The sequence below is a fragment of the Aspergillus uvarum genome (assembly GCF_003184745.1).
Source record: "Aspergillus uvarum CBS 121591 unplaced genomic scaffold BO82scaffold_38, whole genome shotgun sequence".
In the NCBI taxonomy this organism is placed as follows: domain Eukaryota; kingdom Fungi; phylum Ascomycota; class Eurotiomycetes; order Eurotiales; family Aspergillaceae; genus Aspergillus; species Aspergillus uvarum.
Genome location: NW_020291335.1, coordinates 70,152 through 87,536, shown reverse-complemented (window position 1 = coordinate 87,536; position 17,385 = coordinate 70,152). Strand labels below are relative to the sequence as shown.

Sequence of the window (17,385 nt, the reverse complement as noted above, 5' to 3'; positions counted from 1 at the left end):
AGAAGTGCTTTGTATTGCGTATTGAGATTCCGTCAGTGTCTGTCTTTCGGCATCTCACCCGACGATTTCCGTTTCCTAGCCCTCGCCCTATTCTTGTCCTTCTCTTTCTCATCGAGCCATCCGCGAAGGGTTGATATAGAAGCGACTTACTCGGTCCTACAGCGCATCCACTCCAAAAACTATCAGCTCAACTCCTCCAACCCAAACGTCACAACCACAACCTCCCTCCCCTCCCCGGCAATCCTCAACCCAAACACTGACAAAACCCGCAACTCCACCAACGCCCGCTCATCCACCACCGGCTCCCCGGTAAACCCTTTCCCCCTCCAGACCACCTCCAACCCGTCCTCCCTCCCCCACCGCGCCAGCACCCACTCCTCCCTCTCATTTTCCGGCAAGACAAACCAGACCCTACCCTGAACGCAAACCACCTTGCCCCTTAACCCCGTCTCCGTTGGATATACCCCCTCTAACGCCCAGCTCTCCCACTTAGCCTCCGCCTTCCCCTTTCCGTCCGGAAGACAAGCATAATACACCCACTCCTCCCTGCCCTGGCGGGTATTCTCGCGATTCAAAACATGCACCCCGCCATCGGCATCGACAAACTGGCCCTCCTGATTCATAATCCCGCTGCCGCGGGGGATATCCCTCACCCGGAGCCGGGGGTCCTGGGAGTCCAGCCCTATCGCTTTCTCCTCAGCTGGGAGGTCCGCGCCGAACGCACCGGTTGCAAGGATCTCCTTGGCGGTACCCCCGCGCCACCGCACGCTTATCCCCTCTCCCGGGGGAGCGTCATCGACTTCAGCAAAGACATGGTAAAGCCCCTCGTTATTCTCGGGCCCGTTCGGCCCCGCCTGTGCCTTGTGCGCGGTGGAGGTCGGGTCCCCTGCTCCGTCGTAGGGGACGAAATGCCGGTTCGTCCAGGTGAGATGGAGCGTGTTGGTTTGGGGGTGGAAGGAGAGCCCGTTTGGGTAGGGGTTGCAGTTTTGGCCGTGGAGATAGAGGGCTTGGTGCGTGGGGTGGGGGGTGTATCTTCCTAGCTTTGAGCCCGCATCTGCGGATTGGAGGGTGGGTGTATCTGTGGTTGTGGCTGGGGTGGTTAGGGCTGGGGTGTAGGCGTATAGGGCTTCTGAGCCGGCGCCTGCTCTGTTTTCACTTCATTAGGGGTGGGTGCTGAGAATGGGGAAGAGAATGGGGAAAGGCAAGGGGAAGATGACACACCGTCCGATGCGACACTCGAAGAACAGGTTCCTCCCTGCGGAGATGAACCGGGGGTAAGTGACATCGACTAATGTGCTGCACCCAGGCAGATGGGATTGCACCGGCCCGAAACTGGCAGCCGTCCAGCTTGTCTCGCGCGTGTCATACGCCAAACCCGGCTGGGAGAGGCGGAAGTGCAGGGTGTCGCAGTGGTGGTCGAAGGCCAGGTGGATAGTGCCGTCGCCGGCGCAGATGCCCAGCGAGATGGTGTTGTGGCCGTCGTCGGTGCGCTGGGCGTAGTCGGTGAAGGTGAGGTGGTGCCATTCACCGGTTTGGTTGGAGAGATCGCGGCGCGCGAGGGTGAGGAAGCGCGTGGTCGGGTCGGGCGTCGGGGTGTAGAAGGCGGCGTATTGCGTGTGGGCGAGGGTTGTGAGGGCGCTTTGTTGGTAGGCGCAGGCGTTGAGACGGTGGGTGGTGGGGGGATCTGGTGAGAGGATGGAGGTTTGGGGGTGGAGGTCGGGGACGGTCATGTTGGTGGTGGTGTTGAGGGTTGTGGGTTGAGGGTTGAGGGTTGAGGTGAGGTTGTTGATGTCACTTCATGTGGTGGATTCAAAGTTAGTTATCTTGTATGGGAGGGTATCCCTCCGTCTGTTCTCTGCTGGACTGATGGTGCTATGTCCAACATCTCTCCTTGAGACTTCTGACTATATCACAAGTTAATTCTACAACAAGAACAAGTGACGCATGGTGTTTGGTGGAAGAACTCGATCGTTGCTCACCCCGGCTTCTCCGCGTTTTCCCCGCACTTGAGCGTCACTGGAGTCGATCTTCTCCCAATCCATCTTGGAGTCGACCTGCTCGCTGGTCAATTCTCCGAGACACCTGCATGTGGGCTGACGAACTGCTCTCAATTTATCCGAGGGGCTCCTGCTGGCCAGCCATTGAGCCAGATAAATAACCGAGGGGATGTAGGAGCGTAGGATGAGCTCCATTTATGGCCACACGGCTCCCAGGTCAAGCCGGTCAACTGTAACTCCATCAATCTTCGGGTGTGTACAGAACTTGACGATGACTACAAGGAAACTAGGTGTGACTGCCATAGTCAGCGGTGTGTTGACTACTGCGAGCGTGGCCAACGGCTTGAGCTTCGCGATCCCTTCTTCTGTGCCTGCCAATGCGAGTGCGCAGATCGATGCTGCGCCGGTGGGCTTGTCGTGAGTCTTCTCTCGATCTCGCTCATCCCTGGTATGAGAGTTAACAACCCAGATTCGAGTTCTTCGCGTTCCCCGAGTACTTCGAGCAGTTGTCCCTGACCGACGGTTGTCTGGGAGTGCTGGCCGATGCATATGGAACGAGTCCCCCGATCCGGATCGGTGGAACCACCCAGTGAGTTCTCCTCTTCGAGTCAATCTTCACCCACTGACTTACTAGGGACCGCGCGACATACAACGCCTCCCTATCGTCTGCCGTATCCTACACCGTCGCCTCGCCGGACGACGCCCCCGAGACGCTGACCTTCGGAGACTCGTTCATGGACATCGCAGCGAGCTATAGTGGATCTGTCACCATCGGTATGAAGCCACCAGACACCTCCCTGTCACCCACCGTACTAACCCTCTCCAGGGTTCAATAGACGCCTAGACAACATCAACAACACCATCGCAGCCGCCAAAGTCGCCACCTCCACGATCAGTAACCTATACGCCATCGAACTCGGCAACGAGCCAAACTGTACGTTCCCCTGCCCCGCCATTCCAACCGATCTAACCCTCGACCAGTCTTCACATCCAGCGACCCTATCGCCGACGGCAAATCCTGGACCGCTGCCGCCGACGCCGTGTCACAAGTCGCATGGCAGAGCTCGGTCGCAACAGCACTCGACAAGACCGCCATCATCCAAGCGGGCGTCTTCTTCGGACTAGGGTCCTACGAGGTGACCAACCTCGTGGGCGAGGAGGAAGAAACGGATGCCACGCAATACGTGCGCTCCTTCTGCCACCACTACTACCCCTACTCCGCCTCGACCGCGGATCTCGATGGGCTGATGAGCCACGAGGAGATCGTGGAGGGCGTGACCGCGTTCCAGTCGCAGGTGTCCGCGGCGCATGAGCTTGACAAGGATTTCGTGATGGGGGAGACCAATTCCGGTGCGTCCAGTTCATCCTGGAAGTGGTCAGCCAACTAATGCGTGAGCAGCAACCGGGGGAGGCGGGGGGATCAGTCCCACTTTTGGCGCGGGCTTGTGGATTTTAGACTACGCGATGCAGGCGGTTATTCTGGGGATCAAGGTGAGGAAGCAAACCGTCCACGTGGATGCTGATATGACAGAACTGACACGGTCGACAGCAACTGTATTTCCATCAGGGAACCATTGGCAACTGTAAGTGGTCGATAAAGTGCAGTATGAGGGCGATACTGACTCTGACACGTGCAGGTCCGTACTGCTGGTGGGACGAGACCGTGAACGCCCCATTCTTTGGCGCCTATACCGCGGCGCTGGCGCTCGGGGGAGCGTCGCAGGTCGCGCAGCTGGACAGCGGCGACAGCCGGGTGGCCGCGTACACGATCTACGACAGCAGCGGCGCGCCGTCGCGGGTGCTGCTGTACAACTCGGAGTACTACACCTCAGGGACACGGAGCAGCGTCAACATCACCTTGAGCGGCCTGTCCTCGACCACCGTATCAGCCAAGCGACTGACGGGAGATGCGGCGACTACGACCGTGGGAGCGGGGGCCATCACCATCGGGGGACAGACATTTGCCAACGGGACGTGTGCATTGCAAGGCACGGAGGAGACGGAGACGACGGCGGTGCAGAGCGGCCAGGCGACCTTCACTGTGCAAGAGTCCGAGGCGTTGCTTATTTATCTATAGTAGGATAGATCCATCAGATAAGGATGCGGGTAGCGCAAGGGATGGATGGATCGCGGGTGACTGTATAAGCATAAGTAAGCATTGAGCAAATATTTCCGAGATCCGGGAATCCGGCACAAGCAGAGCCATGGATTCAGTCTCCTGACCCAGACCCCTTTAACAAGGTCACTAAGCAAATTTGCTCGCGTCCCTTCGGGCCCCGATCGAGGCCGAAGGCGCGGCCAATGAGACCCATGGATCTGCATCTGCGCCGGAGATAAGAATTTGATTACTCGAAGGGGATAACAGGCCGAATTACGCAGCCAGCGTCGACAAATGATGCATCCAAGCCATCGGCCATGCTTAGGGTTAAAAGTCGCCCGCTCGCCTGCCTTGGAGCTAGTTGGTAGCCTGGTCCCTTTTTGTTGGTTACATCCTTGGCCTTCATCAATCCAAGCCATCTCTGCGCCTCGTAATCCTTCCGTTCCTTTAGGATGAGCAGCGCCGAGGAGTCCATTGACAAGGCCGAGACGGGGGTCAAGCCTTCTGCGCCACCCGCCGGCGTCTCGTTTTTCGATCCTGCCTTATCGCCAGTCCGACGTCATGTTTTCCTCCAGTGGGGGAAGACCGGTGAGTTTGGCCCAACTGACGGTAAATTAGGGCACATCAAAACTGACCCTTGAGCAGTATTGGTTCTCTGCACCTTCATCCTAGGCATTCTGTCGCTATTCTGGGCCGTGCAATTCAAGCTCGAGACGCGCTTCCAGAATCTCACCGTCTGGGTCGTCGACTTCGACGGCCAAGTGGAGCCCTATCGCAACACCACCCCGATCGTGGGCCCAGCCATCACGCACGTAGTCGAGGAGACCGTCCGCACCAACCCGGAAGCACTGGGGTACACGATCCGCTCGCCGGCGGACTTCAACAACGACCCGTGGGCGGTGCGCCAGAGCGTGTACGACGAACACGCCTACGCGGCCATCATCATCAACGCCAACGCGACCGCCCTCCTCCAGGGAGCCGTCACCGGGGGCAACACCTCGTACGACCCCTACGGTGCAGCAGAATTCATCATCATCAGCGCGCGCGACGAATCCACCTACTACAACTACATCCTGCCCGAATTCTGGGGGCTGGAGCAAGCGGTGCGCAGCTACTTCGGGCCGCGCTGGATCCAGAACCTTACGGCCAGTACCAGCACCAACCTAACGCAAACCCCGGCGCAAGCCCTCAACCCGGCCATCGGCTTCACGCAAATTGACCTACGCTTCTTCGGCCCGGCCGTCATCTCCCCGGCGACCAGCATCGGGCTGATCTACCTGATCATCCTGGCGTTCTTCAACACGCCCTTCATGATGCCGGTGCACCTGCGCTTCCTCAAGACGCCCAACAGCCCCTCGCTCAAGATCCCGCAGTGGCTGCTGTGGCGCATCGTCTCGAACATCGGGACGTACTTCTGCCTCTCGCTGTTCTACAGCTTCGTCTCGCTCGCCTTCCAGATCCCCTTCACCAACCCGCCGGCCTCGCCCGTCGAGCCCGCCGACAACCCCAACGCGTACGGCCACGGCTCGTTCGTGGTGTACTGGATGCTGAACTGGGTGGGGATGTGTGCGTTGGGCTTTCCCTGCGAGAACATGGCCATGATCATCGGGTTTCCGTGGAGTTCACTGTTTTTAATCTTCTGGGTGATCACGAACGTCGCCACGGGCTTCTATGCCATCGATCTGGCGCCGGGGTTCTTCCGGTGGGGGTACGCGTGGCCGCTGCATCGGAGTAAGTCCCCCTCCCCTCCTTGGGAATGCATACATCGCGATGATACTGACCCGAAGGAAAAACAGTCGTCGAGGCCCTTCGCACCATCCTCTTCGACACCCACTCCCGCATCGGCCTCGACTTCGCCGTCCTCTTCATCTGGATCGCCCTCTCCATCCTGCTCTTCCCTTTCGCCGCCAAGTTCATGCAGTGGAAGCAGAAGCGGGGGTGGGCGTGAATGCCTGTGTCGGAGCAGATTTTTACTCTCTGTGGTAATAATAGATTAGAGTGTTAGATTATGCCTAGCAGAATATTAATGTTTCTTTCGTGCTGGGATATGCGAGAGATGTAATCGTAATCTATCTACGTACTACCTACCATTGTGAAGTGAGGGAAATTAGGGTACAACTACCGGGTGTAAAAGGGAAGGGCAAAAAAGAATGGATGAGCCCAGCCCGGCTCGATCAGGCAACCTTACGATCTGGAGTCGTACGCGCTACCAATTGCGCCATAGGCCCATTCTGGATGACTAACTTTGCGGCCCACAGGCTATGGCAAGATTAGGTGATGGTGAATGAAAGATGTCTGAAGAGTTGTTTTTGCGGGTGGGGGTACTACAGTACAAGTCTGCGGCCCGAGCAATAACACGTACTCTTGGTCTTGGATGATTCTTCTGGTCTGTTCGGATCTATATGAGGGGATTTGCTCAATGCGACGGATTTCTGCTGATGATTCTTTCCGAACTGTGTAAGCTCTTCTGCCTGTAAATGTGTCTCGACTAGACCACCCAGCGGGAACGGAAGTCAGTTTGCATCGTCATGCTGCGGTAACCCCGATGTCGCGTGCGTATGTACCATGATACTCTACGTAAGGTTTCGGCAGCACGACCGACCCAGGGACCAAGAAGGTATCCAGAGGTAATGACGCAATGTGCAGTCCCATTCTTTCGGGACAAAAAAAATCAAATCACAAGGTGAAAGAACGAAAACCATCCCACCTCTACAGCACGGTGGTGGGAAAAAAAGAAATGTCCCGAGGGAGGTTCGAACTCCCGGCCTTGGGATCGCCCAGAAGTTGCGCTTCCGAGTCATATGCTGCGATATGAGACCCACGTGATAACCAACTACACCATCGAGACAAGTTGTTGAAGGTGCCGCTCTTTTTGCTAACCTTGTCTAGGGCGTGGTGGGGAATCAGCAGCATACATCTGGTTTGCAGTGTGTTAGGTTTTGAGGGCTATGGTGTATGGGTGGTTGTGTTGGAAATCTACTGGATTTATTTGATTTTATAGAGAGATAGTATTTCTCATATGTCTGAGTCTGTGGATTAATGTTTCGTTGTTGGTGGCGAGATTCTGTTTTGGTATTGTGCCGGGTTTGCGCAAGATATATAATTTCATCAGGGCACAGGCCACACCAGAACCTCAGTCCCGTGCCAATTGTTCTAGCACTCTGCTAGATACCCAACATCAACTGTATGCTTTGCGTTTGATCCTTCATTCCCCTGTGGAGACTCACGATAAAATTATGTAGAGTATCCCAGAAACAGGATGAGGATCAATATCCTCCACAATGAACACAGCGCTTTTTACACCTCACTAGATCCGCACCGCCCAGCATCGTAAGAATAAAATCAGAAAACAAGGCAGGGCACGACGGTAAAATAGCATTGCCACGACGGCCACGACAACAATCAGTATAGCACACACTCAGATAGCCCCTCGCTACATGGTCCCCGAACTATGCATGAACCGGACCCCGATGCAGTCGAATTGGGTATCCCCCCGGCCCTAGAGGCAGAACCAGAATACAGTCCAGTCCGGTTGCCCATACTTATGCCAACTCATCTCATATCACTGGCCGTGATGCGACTAAAAGAACAAAGGCAAGAGTTGGAAACACGTGGGTGTAGATGTGTGGGTGTGGGGTTCAGAGTAATTGAGATTGCGACAGGGCTTGGTTGGAATGGTGAGCTGGGTTACTACTCCATTTACTCTCCTTTTGTCCCTCCTGGGTAGTGGGTGGTTGATTCAGTGCAAATACTCAAGCATGGAGTAAGATAGCAGTTAGTATAGAGGATGCACAACAATATCTCAAGCACTCACCAGCAACAGAACTTCATCCACCCCCGCAAACATTACCCTCACAAAACAGAACAACAACAATAACAAAGCAACAAAACCACAACCAACCTCTTCCCAGCGACAGCTAATCCTTCCGAATGACCGTAAACTCCCTCGTCGGCCACACCACCGCCGAAAGGAACGTCGCCGCCTGCACCAAATCCACCACCGGCGCCAGCACGACCGTCAGCACGACATGTAGGGGAATATCCAGCAGTGCCGTGGCATGGCAGTCCAGATCCTCCATCAGACACGCGACCACGCGACCGTGCAGCAGCACGGCCAGGTTGAAGGTGGTCCAGACGAAGAAGCCGTAGGAGACGGAGATGGTCCAGCCGCCGTAGATCATGGTCATCATTCTCCCCCATAATATCAGCAATCTTTCTTTATATAAACAAAGACGAGAGCTGCAATCCCAGCATAGCTAGAGGCGAGGGAGAGGCACATACAAGCAGAAATGCGCCACAAACTCCAACGTGTTGAACATCACCATCACGCGCAGCGCCCAGCTGGGGATCATCAGCTCTCCGCTGTACCACCGCCGGCGCTGTCGGAGCAGATCGCCCAGCGTGGAGGGTGCCTGTTCGCGGGCGATCGCGTTCAGCCATCCGAATGTGAAGCCTTGCTTTGCGGCCTATCCTCCGTCAATCAGTCGTCTGTAGGGCTTGTGCTAAAAGCTCACGCCCTACTCTCGCACCCGGACACGGGAGTGCAGGGAGAAGGGCACGTACATAATACGCGAACCAATGATCCTCCGTCAAACAGTCCGTATCCCAAGTCACAGCGTTCTCGACCGTGCCGTTCAGCAACAAAAAACTGCCGCGCATGAACCCGAGCAACGGCTGCCGGAAGAACCGCACGGGGAGCTGATACCGGCCGAAGTTCTCGGCGATGCGCAGGATCTCGGCGACCGTGGTGAAGGGATGTTTCCAGTGCGAGGAGGCGTTGTAGTAGATTGTTCCCTTTCTTTAGTCAGGGCTTTGCATGAAAAGGGAGGGCGAGAGAGATTGAGAAAGAAGGGGTTGGGGTAAAGGCATAGGACAAGTGCGCACCATCCCAATATCATCGCTCCCCCGCTCGATAAAGTCCAAACACGCCTGCATGAGGCAGTCGTCGATCTCCGTCTCCTCGTCCAGGTGCAGCACCCAGTCCCGGTCGGTGAGGCTGCTGTGCCGCCGGTACCATTCCAGTACTCGGGCCTTGTGGGTGGCGCGCGCGGCCTGGAAAGAAGGCGGGCACTGCAGCTGCTCGACCCAGCTGGGGAGGAGGGTGGTGAAGGGGTTGTGGGCTGAGTCGACGACGACAATGAAGCTGAGGCGGAAGGCTTGGCTGAGGGGTTTCCAGAGCTCGACGGTGTGGAGGACGGTCTTTTGTTTTGGTCAGTACAGGGAGAGGGATGTTGCAGTGACAGTACTTCCCTGGATGTTGGTCGCTTTGGTGACGAGCACGACTCGCAGACTGCGGAAGGGCCGCTGTTTTGGGGCCTGGGTGTACGAGAACGGCCGGATGGGGAGACACATGCCCCAGAGGATGTAGTAGGGGGGGAACTGGGCGAGGAGGAACGGGGTGATGATGAGGGTAATGATCGTGCAGTCGCGCGTCCAGAGCACCCCCGGTTGCACAATTGCTTCGGGGACACCCGCCCACACCATCAGAAAATATACCCCTACAACGGACCAGTAAGCATGAGATAATCAGAGACAGGCCTTGCGCGTACCTAGGAACGATAGAAAGGCTGTGCACGGGAAAATCGCCCAGTTGTAATTTAGGATCTGGAAGAGCTTTCGCGAGCGTCGGTCGAGTAAGGGTTTCCGTTCTAGATCGACTTCATCTTGAGAACGCATGCTGCAAGCCTTAGAGGCAAGGCTGGGAAGGCAGAGATGCAGTCAAAAGTCTCAGCCTGTCGCGTTACCACGAGGAAATGTAGAATGTCCGTGACTAAGTCCCAGCAGATTGGAGGTTGGAATGAGACTGGAACCACTGTGCTGGAACATCTGAGACACGACTCATATATGTATGCAATTGGCAGCCTTTCCACAAAGAATAACAACCCTGGCGAACTAGCTTTACAGAGAGCCCTGCAAACCACTAGTCCTGCCTCGCAAAAGCAATGTGAAGCTGACTGGGACTGCATCAGCGAGAACCACCGCCGACCATTTTGAACCCACTGTTCAGCTTTCCGCCTGCTTGCGAAACCATCAGACTCAGCTCGATGGCCGTCTTGCGACGATCGTAGTCCTGATTGAGACCGATCGGCGAGAACCTTAGCCAGACTCGCGCCCCTTTGGTGAGTGGACGAAGGCGATGCGCAATAACAGCAGCCACGAGTCTCCACTAACCGCGACGACGTGACCGGCCGTCTCATCAAAAGTTGTTTGAGATAAAGTCGATGTAAATCGTCCCTCACGTACGGTGGATACATGAACCATCTGCAGTGCGACAGCAGCCACGCAAGTTCCAGAGCTGAAATTCGCACAGCATCAAACATGCCGGTCGCACAGGATCGAGCGACTGAGAAGTTGTGCAACATCTTCCTTGGAAAGTCTTGATTTATCTGCAGTGTGACGCATGATGGGAACCAGAGGCTAGGCAGACGAAGAACACAGGGCTTCTGCTACTCTTTGGGAAAAATATCACCCAAGGACATTTTTGCGCAATTCGGCTTTGCTTTCCACAAAGTTTATGCTTAGTAGCGAGTAGACTAAATGTCAGTGATGCTTTTCATTCAACAAGGAGAGTAGAAAGGGGGAAAGGACTTATATACCACCTGCCTCAATTGAGTCCAGGTGATCTGGTTCGTAGACGGACCCTGCTCCCTTACTCCCTAGGATGCATGGTGATTCCTACAGTCTGATCTGGTTATTTCAATGGGTCATGATAGGACCATCGGGGCATCACGCGCATAGTCAATTGGGCTACCTACTACTCTTGAAAGCTCAGAGATCCGGTTACGAGAAATTCGCAGGGATGGTTCAGCCGTGGACGAACCATAGATCCATGCACCATGACACATCAGCGCAGCTGGGTGAATGCAGATCTGTAAGCTTGATTTTCGCTCTTACAACAGGGACTCACATCGAATATATACAAATTCATGGTCTAGAGGTTATCTATAGTGTCCGAGTGCAAATGCATATACCGATCAGTCCTCACAGTAACTTTTCCTCTCCAGCAACCCCAAGGCGCGCGAACACGCCCAATCCCGAGAGTTGTCGATGGCCCGCAGCTCCGCCACGAGGGACTCATCCCCCTCGAGAACCATGGACCGGCGCTTCTCGACCCCATCCGCGCAATACGTCAGGTGGGCCGTGACCTGGAGGCCCGCCGCGTCCGTGGTGAAGGTCACCCCGGGCGGCAAGGGGGCGGCGCTGCGCCACACCTGCGCCAGGTACAGCTTGAGCGACTCGTCGAGGATCTTGGCGTTCATGGTCGAGCTCATAAAGCCCTCGTCGGAGCTCCAGGAGCGCAGCAGGTCGCTGGCGAGGCAGTAGAAGGTGTGGTCCGGGCACACGTGGGCGGCGATGTACACGGCCGCCACGATGGTGCTGGTGGGCGCGAACGCGGGGCGGTCCGGCCCGTCGAACTTGCGCATGACCGTCTGCGCGGCGGCCATCAGGCTCTTCCGCTCGCAGAGGTGTCGGTCCGGCACCGACGGCTGCCGCTTGCTGTACGTGGCGGTCTTCAGCCCCAGGAGCAGCGCGAGGCAGGTGAGCCGCGTCAGCTCGAGCTCGCGGTATTCCCTGCGGCGCGCGGGGTCCCGGCTCGTGGCCATGACGGGGCAGGTGAAGGAGGTGATCCCGAACGTGCGCAGGCAGAAGTCGTCCAACGCCTGCAAGTAGCGGGTGAGCAGGGCGATCAGCCGGTGCTGCTGGAAGTGGATTGTGGAGTAGTTGCTCGCGATGTCGGCCTCGGACGCCGACATACACGTCGCGATCAGCTCGAAGCCGGTGTGTTGGAGTGGCCGGAAGGCCCTGCGTGCGTAGGAGAGGCTCTGGAAGGGCTGCAGGTACGCCTCGTATGGTTGGTCGTAGACGAACTGGCTGTCGAAACGCAGGGGCTCCTTCAGACCATAGTAGATTGACCCTTCTTGGAAGTTCATGAAGGACTCCACGACACACTCGTCCACTCCACCGGAGCTGAGTTCTAGCCCCGATGAGCGTCGCTCGATATTCATCGTATGCAAGATCTGCAGCCCTCCTTGCAGATGGAAGGTGGCCTCGGTGACGTTCCCACGCAGTAATTCGCAAATAATAAAAAGCAGACAGCAGACCAGAATGACTTCCTGGAGCTGCGGATCGTGCGACCTGCGTCTCCTATGGATGAGAGCAAATGAGCGTGAGGACTGTTCCAGCGCGAAGCTGTACCAGTTATCCCGCAGCAGGTGCTGCTGCCCGGGCCTTGGAGTACGGCCTGCCATCTCGTTGGCCTGGCTCACTGCCCCAAGTGCAACGACCGCATGGTACACCGCGGGTTCCGTGCAGGACAAGCGGAGAATCAGTTCCCGCCATAGAGGCGAGTCCAAATAGCCCACGAGTTGCGGAACAGAACGGTGCTGAAAGAAGGAGAGACAGCGGCTCTCATCCGAGGTCACCTTCCACTGGAAATTGGCTGCGATGGCGGCGCGGATGGTGGCAGATGCGCCGTTAGGAGCGGACAGTACGATGGCTTTGGCGGTGGTTTTCTTACGACCACCTGCTGGCGGAAGCCGTTGCATGTCATACGCGCAAGTGCGACCGGTACTTGTGCAGTTGTTACATGCACCAGGGGATTCATCGCATTTGACACGGCGGGCTCTGCGCCAATCAAGGTTTTTTTTAGTTAATCTCAGCCAGTCTGTCAAGTCCAAGGCAGACAGACTACTTACCGGCAGGTCCGACATCCGGTGCGGGATCTCTTCGAGAACGCCTTTCTTTGAGGCTTCGAGAGAATAGCTGTTTCGATCGGTGACTCCATGTAGGGAGTTGGGAGTTGGGAAATGGGAGTTGGGAATTGGGAATTTGGCAGGAAACGTATGATGGACGATTGCGCGAGATCTGGCTCTCTTAAATAATGGGGTCTAGCAGTAGGCTGCCTCGATAGCAGTAGACTGACGTGACAGGGGTCTTTCCCCCTCCAATCCAATCACTGCGCTGGATCTCGATTGGTCTCAATCAGCCGGGTTTTAGTGCCATGCCCGCGAGGCGCCGTTGCTGGCCTGCAGGCAGATCGTGCAGGTTGGAACATTTCGGCAGTATCCGAGATACGTAGCTCTAGAGAAGCTGTGCAGTGCTTTGAACCCTGGGGGAGCCTTCAGTACTGAATCAGGGTCGCATCAAGCGAATCATGTTGATTGAATCAAAGATAATGTAAGGTGAAGTACAGATGTTTTGTATCTTGGAGGAACAAATGCGTGGGAATGGCTTACATAGCTGAAAATTAATCAGCAGTATGTCCAGCGAATCAAAGCAGCATAAGAAAGCAGATGTAGACGAGGTAGCCAATCACAACAGCTGCATAAAGCGGGGACTCAGGTATTTCCGATACTTATGAACCTGAGGCATCAAGAACAGCTGAGCACCCCAGAACCAGTGAGCAGATTGAGATAAAACCATTCGGTCCAAGGACCTGGAAGAGCGACTCTTCAGCAGCGCACCTGGCAGGGGAGATGATGCTCAGGAGTTACCTTAGTGCCATGCACCATCATTGGCAAGAGGTAGACTTATTCCGATAGGTGCTTCTCGTAAGTACAGTCCAGAGACTCAGGGCTGCGTGCGATGTGCCCTACTATTCCTCAGAATAGCTCTTGATGAAGTCTAGCAGAAGGACACCGCGCTCTATAGAGGTAGCCATGGAAAAGCTTACTCTAACCTCCTTGAATAGAACTTCGGCTGTCTCAAATGCTACGACTGTGACTGTGTCACGTGACACGGTCCCTTCTGCGCGCAGTTCGGCGGTGACTCAGCTGGTGGATTTTGAAGCCCCTGCTGGGAGAAGACCTTGTACAGTGGCTACTTAGTGTGCGGTGCTATTCCAACACATTGACCAAGTCACTTACAATGGAGAGGCCGGGGCAGGATCGCCAGCACAACCCCTGAAGGCCACTGCTTGACAAACACAACAAAAACAAAAGAATAGAGCTACAGTGCCTCCCCTCCCTATTTTTCTAGAAGCTGTACTAATCAACTGTAGTTCGTCAGCTACAAGTGGCCTATTTTGGGGGGGGTATAAGTAGATAAACTTCATTCTAGGAAAACAAGCTGTACATATTGCGAGCCGTGCTATCCAGAGGTCTAGTTGATAGGGCGCAGGTGCCCGCTGTTTTTCGAGCTCTTCTATTATTTCTCTTCAATTTGGTCTCCGTAGTACGGCTATCAAGTCTGCTGCCTGTAGTATACCTGCCTGGCTGAAGAACCTACTAAATTGAACCAGGACAACAGGGGCCCTGAGCTCATCACAGAATATCTAGAAATTATAACCATTAATCCAGCTTATAGCAGCACGGCTGTGGCCTATTACCAATGAGATGACGCCTTCAATATATGATTTATCTTTGATAGATATCCCATACTTACCTGCCTAAACCCTAGAGCTTCCACACCCACGAATAATGCCCACGAACACGACCAAATCCCTGCTCCACGTGAACCCAGGCGACCGCCAGGGTGGACGCGACCATCAAGGCGCCGACAAAGATCGCCATATCCAGGTAGCTGCGCGAGGTGGTCTTACCGTTGGACGTGCGCACCAGGAGCCCCGCCACGGGGGTGCCGACCAACCCGGCAGCGCCCTGCATCATGTACATGATGCCGGTGATGCGGGGCATGTCTTCAAGACCGAAGAGCTCGACCAGGGCCGGGGAGGACAGCCCGATATAGGCGCTGGCGAACAGGCCATACAGAACAGTGAACACGATGAAGCAGGCCTTCGCCGCAGGCAGGTCCGGCGACCTTCCCAATCGCATTGCACACGTTGCTCAGAGAGGTCCAGTTGGCGCCCTCGGACTCACTGTAGCCCAACGTCTGGCCGTACGAAGAGATATAGTAGACCGGAGTGTATCCCGGAAGCCGAGGGCGGAGATACAGACCTGAATCACGGGGGCGAACATCAGACCCCCGATGCCGGTGCCGACCGAAATGAAACCCAGGGCGAGGCCGCGGCATTCGGAGAACCATGTTGGTGGTACGATCATCGAAGGCATGTATTATGAGAGACAGCTGCCGATGCCGAGAAGCAGCCCCTGCGAGAGTTGGAAGTGCCAGGCCGCGGTGCCGAAGCTGGCAAGGATGTTCGCCACCCCGAATATGAGGCCGCCCACGCATCCTACGATGCGGGGACTGAAACACTTGCACCATGCCACCACAAAGGGTGCGCCGAGCTTCATTATCGCCGAGGACAAGCTCCCGATTAGGGTGATCTCGGCGGAGGAGGCGCCGGTGAAGGGAGTGCCGTGGCGGGTAGCCATTTTCTCATACTTGGCTTGGTAAACCCCATAGGCGAAGACAATCCCACACGCGGTGAAGTTGCGCATGAATCCGGACAACACGATCAGAACGTAGTGTCTAGCGGGGTTAGACCATGCCAAGCTGGTTGTCCCGGGCTACAAGGCGTGACGTACCGACGGGAGTGGTCCCTCTTAGGGCTTTCGATGGGCGGAGGGCGGTGCATTTTCAGGTCCCGACGAATCCGTCATATTCTGAAGGTAGTACAGCCACAGAGGGATTTGCGAGGTGAAACGAGACAATCTTCGGCAGCAGGCTTTGCTTTATTCTGCTGTTCTGCTGTTCTGGCTAGATACAGTCAAGTATTCCAACGGAAGAGACAGGATTTATACATTACGTCAATTAACCTGTCCCCGGACGTTGACCCCTGCTCCCCGATGGGCTTCAGCGTGTTTTGTACACTGTGTCTGGCGGGTGGTGGCCATGGTTCAGTCCACCCCGCCGCACATGTTACCAATTCCAACTTAAAGGGAAAAGGAAATCAGGATCGGAGATGACGAGGGGCGATACCATTTTTTTTTTTTGCCGAACCGTCCGCCTCCTTAGTCTGTCTCCACGGTAAGGCTGGCTTGGCATTTTGGAGAAGCGCAAGTTGTCCCGATTCAGCGGAACCCCAATAGATAGATGCAGCCTGAGTGCTCCTGCCCTAATACTGTACACATAAAAGCCCATGCAGTACCGTAACATAGTGGTCTACCTAGTAAAATGGCAAAAACAAGTTCAATTGCTTTTCACACCCAAGTTCCAATCACCTGATCCCAACAATTCGTTCGCTCTCTTCACCCCCTTCCCTCCGTACACTACGCATCGCATCGTCCGTCTTCTCTGAGCCACAGCATGTCGAGTCGACCTAGCACCACCAGCGCCCTGGGCGCGATCGGTAACACGCCATGTGTCGAACTCACGCACGTGGTTCCTCCCGACAGCGCCCGGGTATTCATGAAGCTGGAGAGCCTGAACCCGACCGGCTCGTACAAGGATCGCATGGCGCAGTCCGTGATCGAGGAAGCGGAGCGGCGCGGGGATCTGCAGCCCGGGATGACCGTGGTGGAAGCGACGGGCGGCAGCACGGGGTCCTCGCTGGCCTTTGTCTGCGCCGTCAAGGGGTATGCCTTTCGGGTGGTCTCGTCCGATGCGTTTGCGCCGGAGAAGCTCAACACGATGACCGCGTTCGGGGCGGATCTCGACATCGTGCCCAGCGGATCCGGGAAGATCACACCGCGGCTGATCCCCGCGATGCGCGAGCGAGCGCGGCAGATCGCCGCCCAGGGCGCCGGGTACTACTACGTCGACCAGTTCAGCAATCCCGATGTCTTTCCGGGCTACGAGACACTGGGCCGTGAGGTGCTGGCGCAGATCCCGGGAGAAATTGACGCCTTCTGCGGGGCGATCGGCGGGGCCGGCATGGTGATGGGGGCCGGAAGGACGTTGAAGCAGCGGTGGCCGGGGTGCCGTGTCGCAGTCCTGGAGCCGGCTTCAGCGCCGGCATTGACCAAGGGGTATGGCGGGGAACATTCGGTGGAGGGGATCGGCATTGGCTTTCCCCCGCCTCTGCTCAACCGGGATTGGTATGATGAGGCCCGCGCCATCGACGAAGCGGAGGGACGGGCCATGTGCCGACGGCTGGCGAGGGAGGAAGGTCTTCTCGTGGGCACCTCTTCCGGTCTGAACGTGGTCGCCGCGCTGCAGCTGGCCAAGGAAGTAGGGCCCGGGAGAACGGTGGTTACCGTGGGCTGCGATACCGGTCTTAAGTATGTGCGAGGGGATCTGTTCACTCAGAGCTGATGGTGGACCTGAAAGTCGATCGAGGGGTGCAACGGGGTCAGCGCTCGGTTAGGTTAGAATTTCTTTTTGGTGCCATGTAGCAATCGATGCCTGCACCCGGGCCAAGCATGTTCGATATTTCCAATGCATACCATGAAATTCTCGATTCTTATGCTATTGAGTGGAAGAGGAGTGCACAGCTGACGAGTCATCCTC

At 56.2% G+C, this 17,385-nt stretch overlaps 7 protein-coding genes and 2 non-coding genes across 9 annotated transcripts; 3 read left to right on the top strand and 6 right to left on the bottom strand.

The window, feature by feature from the left end:
• Window positions 1-7: 7 nt before the first annotated feature.
• On the bottom strand, window positions 8-1,730 carry BO82DRAFT_433442 (uncharacterized protein; the record flags this gene model as incomplete). Its single annotated transcript, XM_025640878.1, has 2 exons — window positions 8-1,146; window positions 1,222-1,730. 2 exons carry the CDS (start codon window positions 1,728-1,730, stop codon window positions 183-185), a joined length of 1,473 nt encoding a protein of 490 aa, XP_025490443.1. The 3' UTR covers window positions 8-182.
• An 80-nt stretch (window positions 1,731-1,810) lies between these two features.
• BO82DRAFT_313199 (glycosyl hydrolase family 79 C-terminal domain-containing protein) lies at window positions 1,811-4,178 on the top strand. The gene is made up of 8 exons (XM_025632468.1): window positions 1,811-2,414; window positions 2,467-2,586; window positions 2,632-2,771; window positions 2,824-2,931; window positions 2,979-3,347; window positions 3,397-3,488; window positions 3,547-3,580; window positions 3,635-4,178. Exons 1-8 carry the CDS (start codon window positions 2,182-2,184, stop codon window positions 4,072-4,074), a joined length of 1,536 nt encoding a protein of 511 aa, XP_025490442.1. The 5' UTR covers window positions 1,811-2,181; the 3' UTR covers window positions 4,075-4,178.
• A 369-nt stretch (window positions 4,179-4,547) lies between these two features.
• Window positions 4,548-6,043, top strand: BO82DRAFT_338443 (SNG1 family protein; the record flags this gene model as incomplete). Its single annotated transcript, XM_025633433.1, has 3 exons — window positions 4,548-4,683; window positions 4,738-5,826; window positions 5,892-6,043. 3 exons carry the CDS (start codon window positions 4,548-4,550, stop codon window positions 6,041-6,043), a joined length of 1,377 nt encoding a protein of 458 aa, XP_025490441.1.
• A 207-nt stretch (window positions 6,044-6,250) lies between these two features.
• On the bottom strand, window positions 6,251-6,323 carry BO82DRAFT_t207. Its single transcript has one exon. It is a non-coding gene; the product is annotated as a tRNA-Trp (tRNA).
• A 510-nt stretch (window positions 6,324-6,833) lies between these two features.
• Window positions 6,834-6,943, bottom strand: BO82DRAFT_t206. The gene has a single exon. It is a non-coding gene; the product is annotated as a tRNA-Met (tRNA).
• An 895-nt stretch (window positions 6,944-7,838) lies between these two features.
• On the bottom strand, window positions 7,839-9,771 carry BO82DRAFT_417875 (glycosyltransferase family 2 protein; the record flags this gene model as incomplete). Its single annotated transcript, XM_025640045.1, has 6 exons — window positions 7,839-8,307; window positions 8,413-8,561; window positions 8,659-8,889; window positions 8,980-9,294; window positions 9,337-9,593; window positions 9,630-9,771. The coding sequence occupies 6 exons, from the start codon at window positions 9,769-9,771 to the stop codon at window positions 8,013-8,015; spliced, it is 1,389 nt and encodes a 462-aa protein (XP_025490440.1). The 3' UTR covers window positions 7,839-8,012.
• Window positions 9,772-10,951: 1,180 nt separating this feature from the next.
• BO82DRAFT_338440 (Zn(II)2Cys6 transcription factor) lies at window positions 10,952-12,907 on the bottom strand. Its single transcript, XM_025633432.1, has 2 exons — window positions 12,792-12,907; window positions 10,952-12,720 (listed from the first exon to the last, which is right to left on the bottom strand). The coding sequence occupies exons 1-2, from the start codon at window positions 12,878-12,880 to the stop codon at window positions 11,070-11,072; spliced, it is 1,740 nt and encodes a 579-aa protein (XP_025490439.1). The 5' UTR covers window positions 12,881-12,907; the 3' UTR covers window positions 10,952-11,069.
• A 1,582-nt stretch (window positions 12,908-14,489) lies between these two features.
• Window positions 14,490-15,862, bottom strand: BO82DRAFT_417863 (uncharacterized protein; the record flags this gene model as incomplete). The annotated part of the gene is made up of 4 exons (XM_025640044.1): window positions 15,522-15,862; window positions 15,231-15,465; window positions 14,913-15,180; window positions 14,490-14,878 (listed from the first exon to the last, which is right to left on the bottom strand). Exons 1-4 carry the CDS (start codon window positions 15,569-15,571, stop codon window positions 14,490-14,492), a joined length of 942 nt encoding a protein of 313 aa, XP_025490438.1. The 5' UTR covers window positions 15,572-15,862.
• Window positions 15,863-16,114: 252 nt separating this feature from the next.
• Window positions 16,115-17,190, top strand: BO82DRAFT_433438 (PLP-dependent cysteine synthase family protein; the record flags this gene model as incomplete). Its single annotated transcript, XM_025640877.1, has 1 exon — window positions 16,115-17,190. Exon 1 carries the CDS (start codon window positions 16,243-16,245, stop codon window positions 17,188-17,190), a length of 948 nt encoding a protein of 315 aa, XP_025490437.1. The 5' UTR covers window positions 16,115-16,242.
• Between the last annotated feature and the right edge of the window lie 195 nt (window positions 17,191-17,385).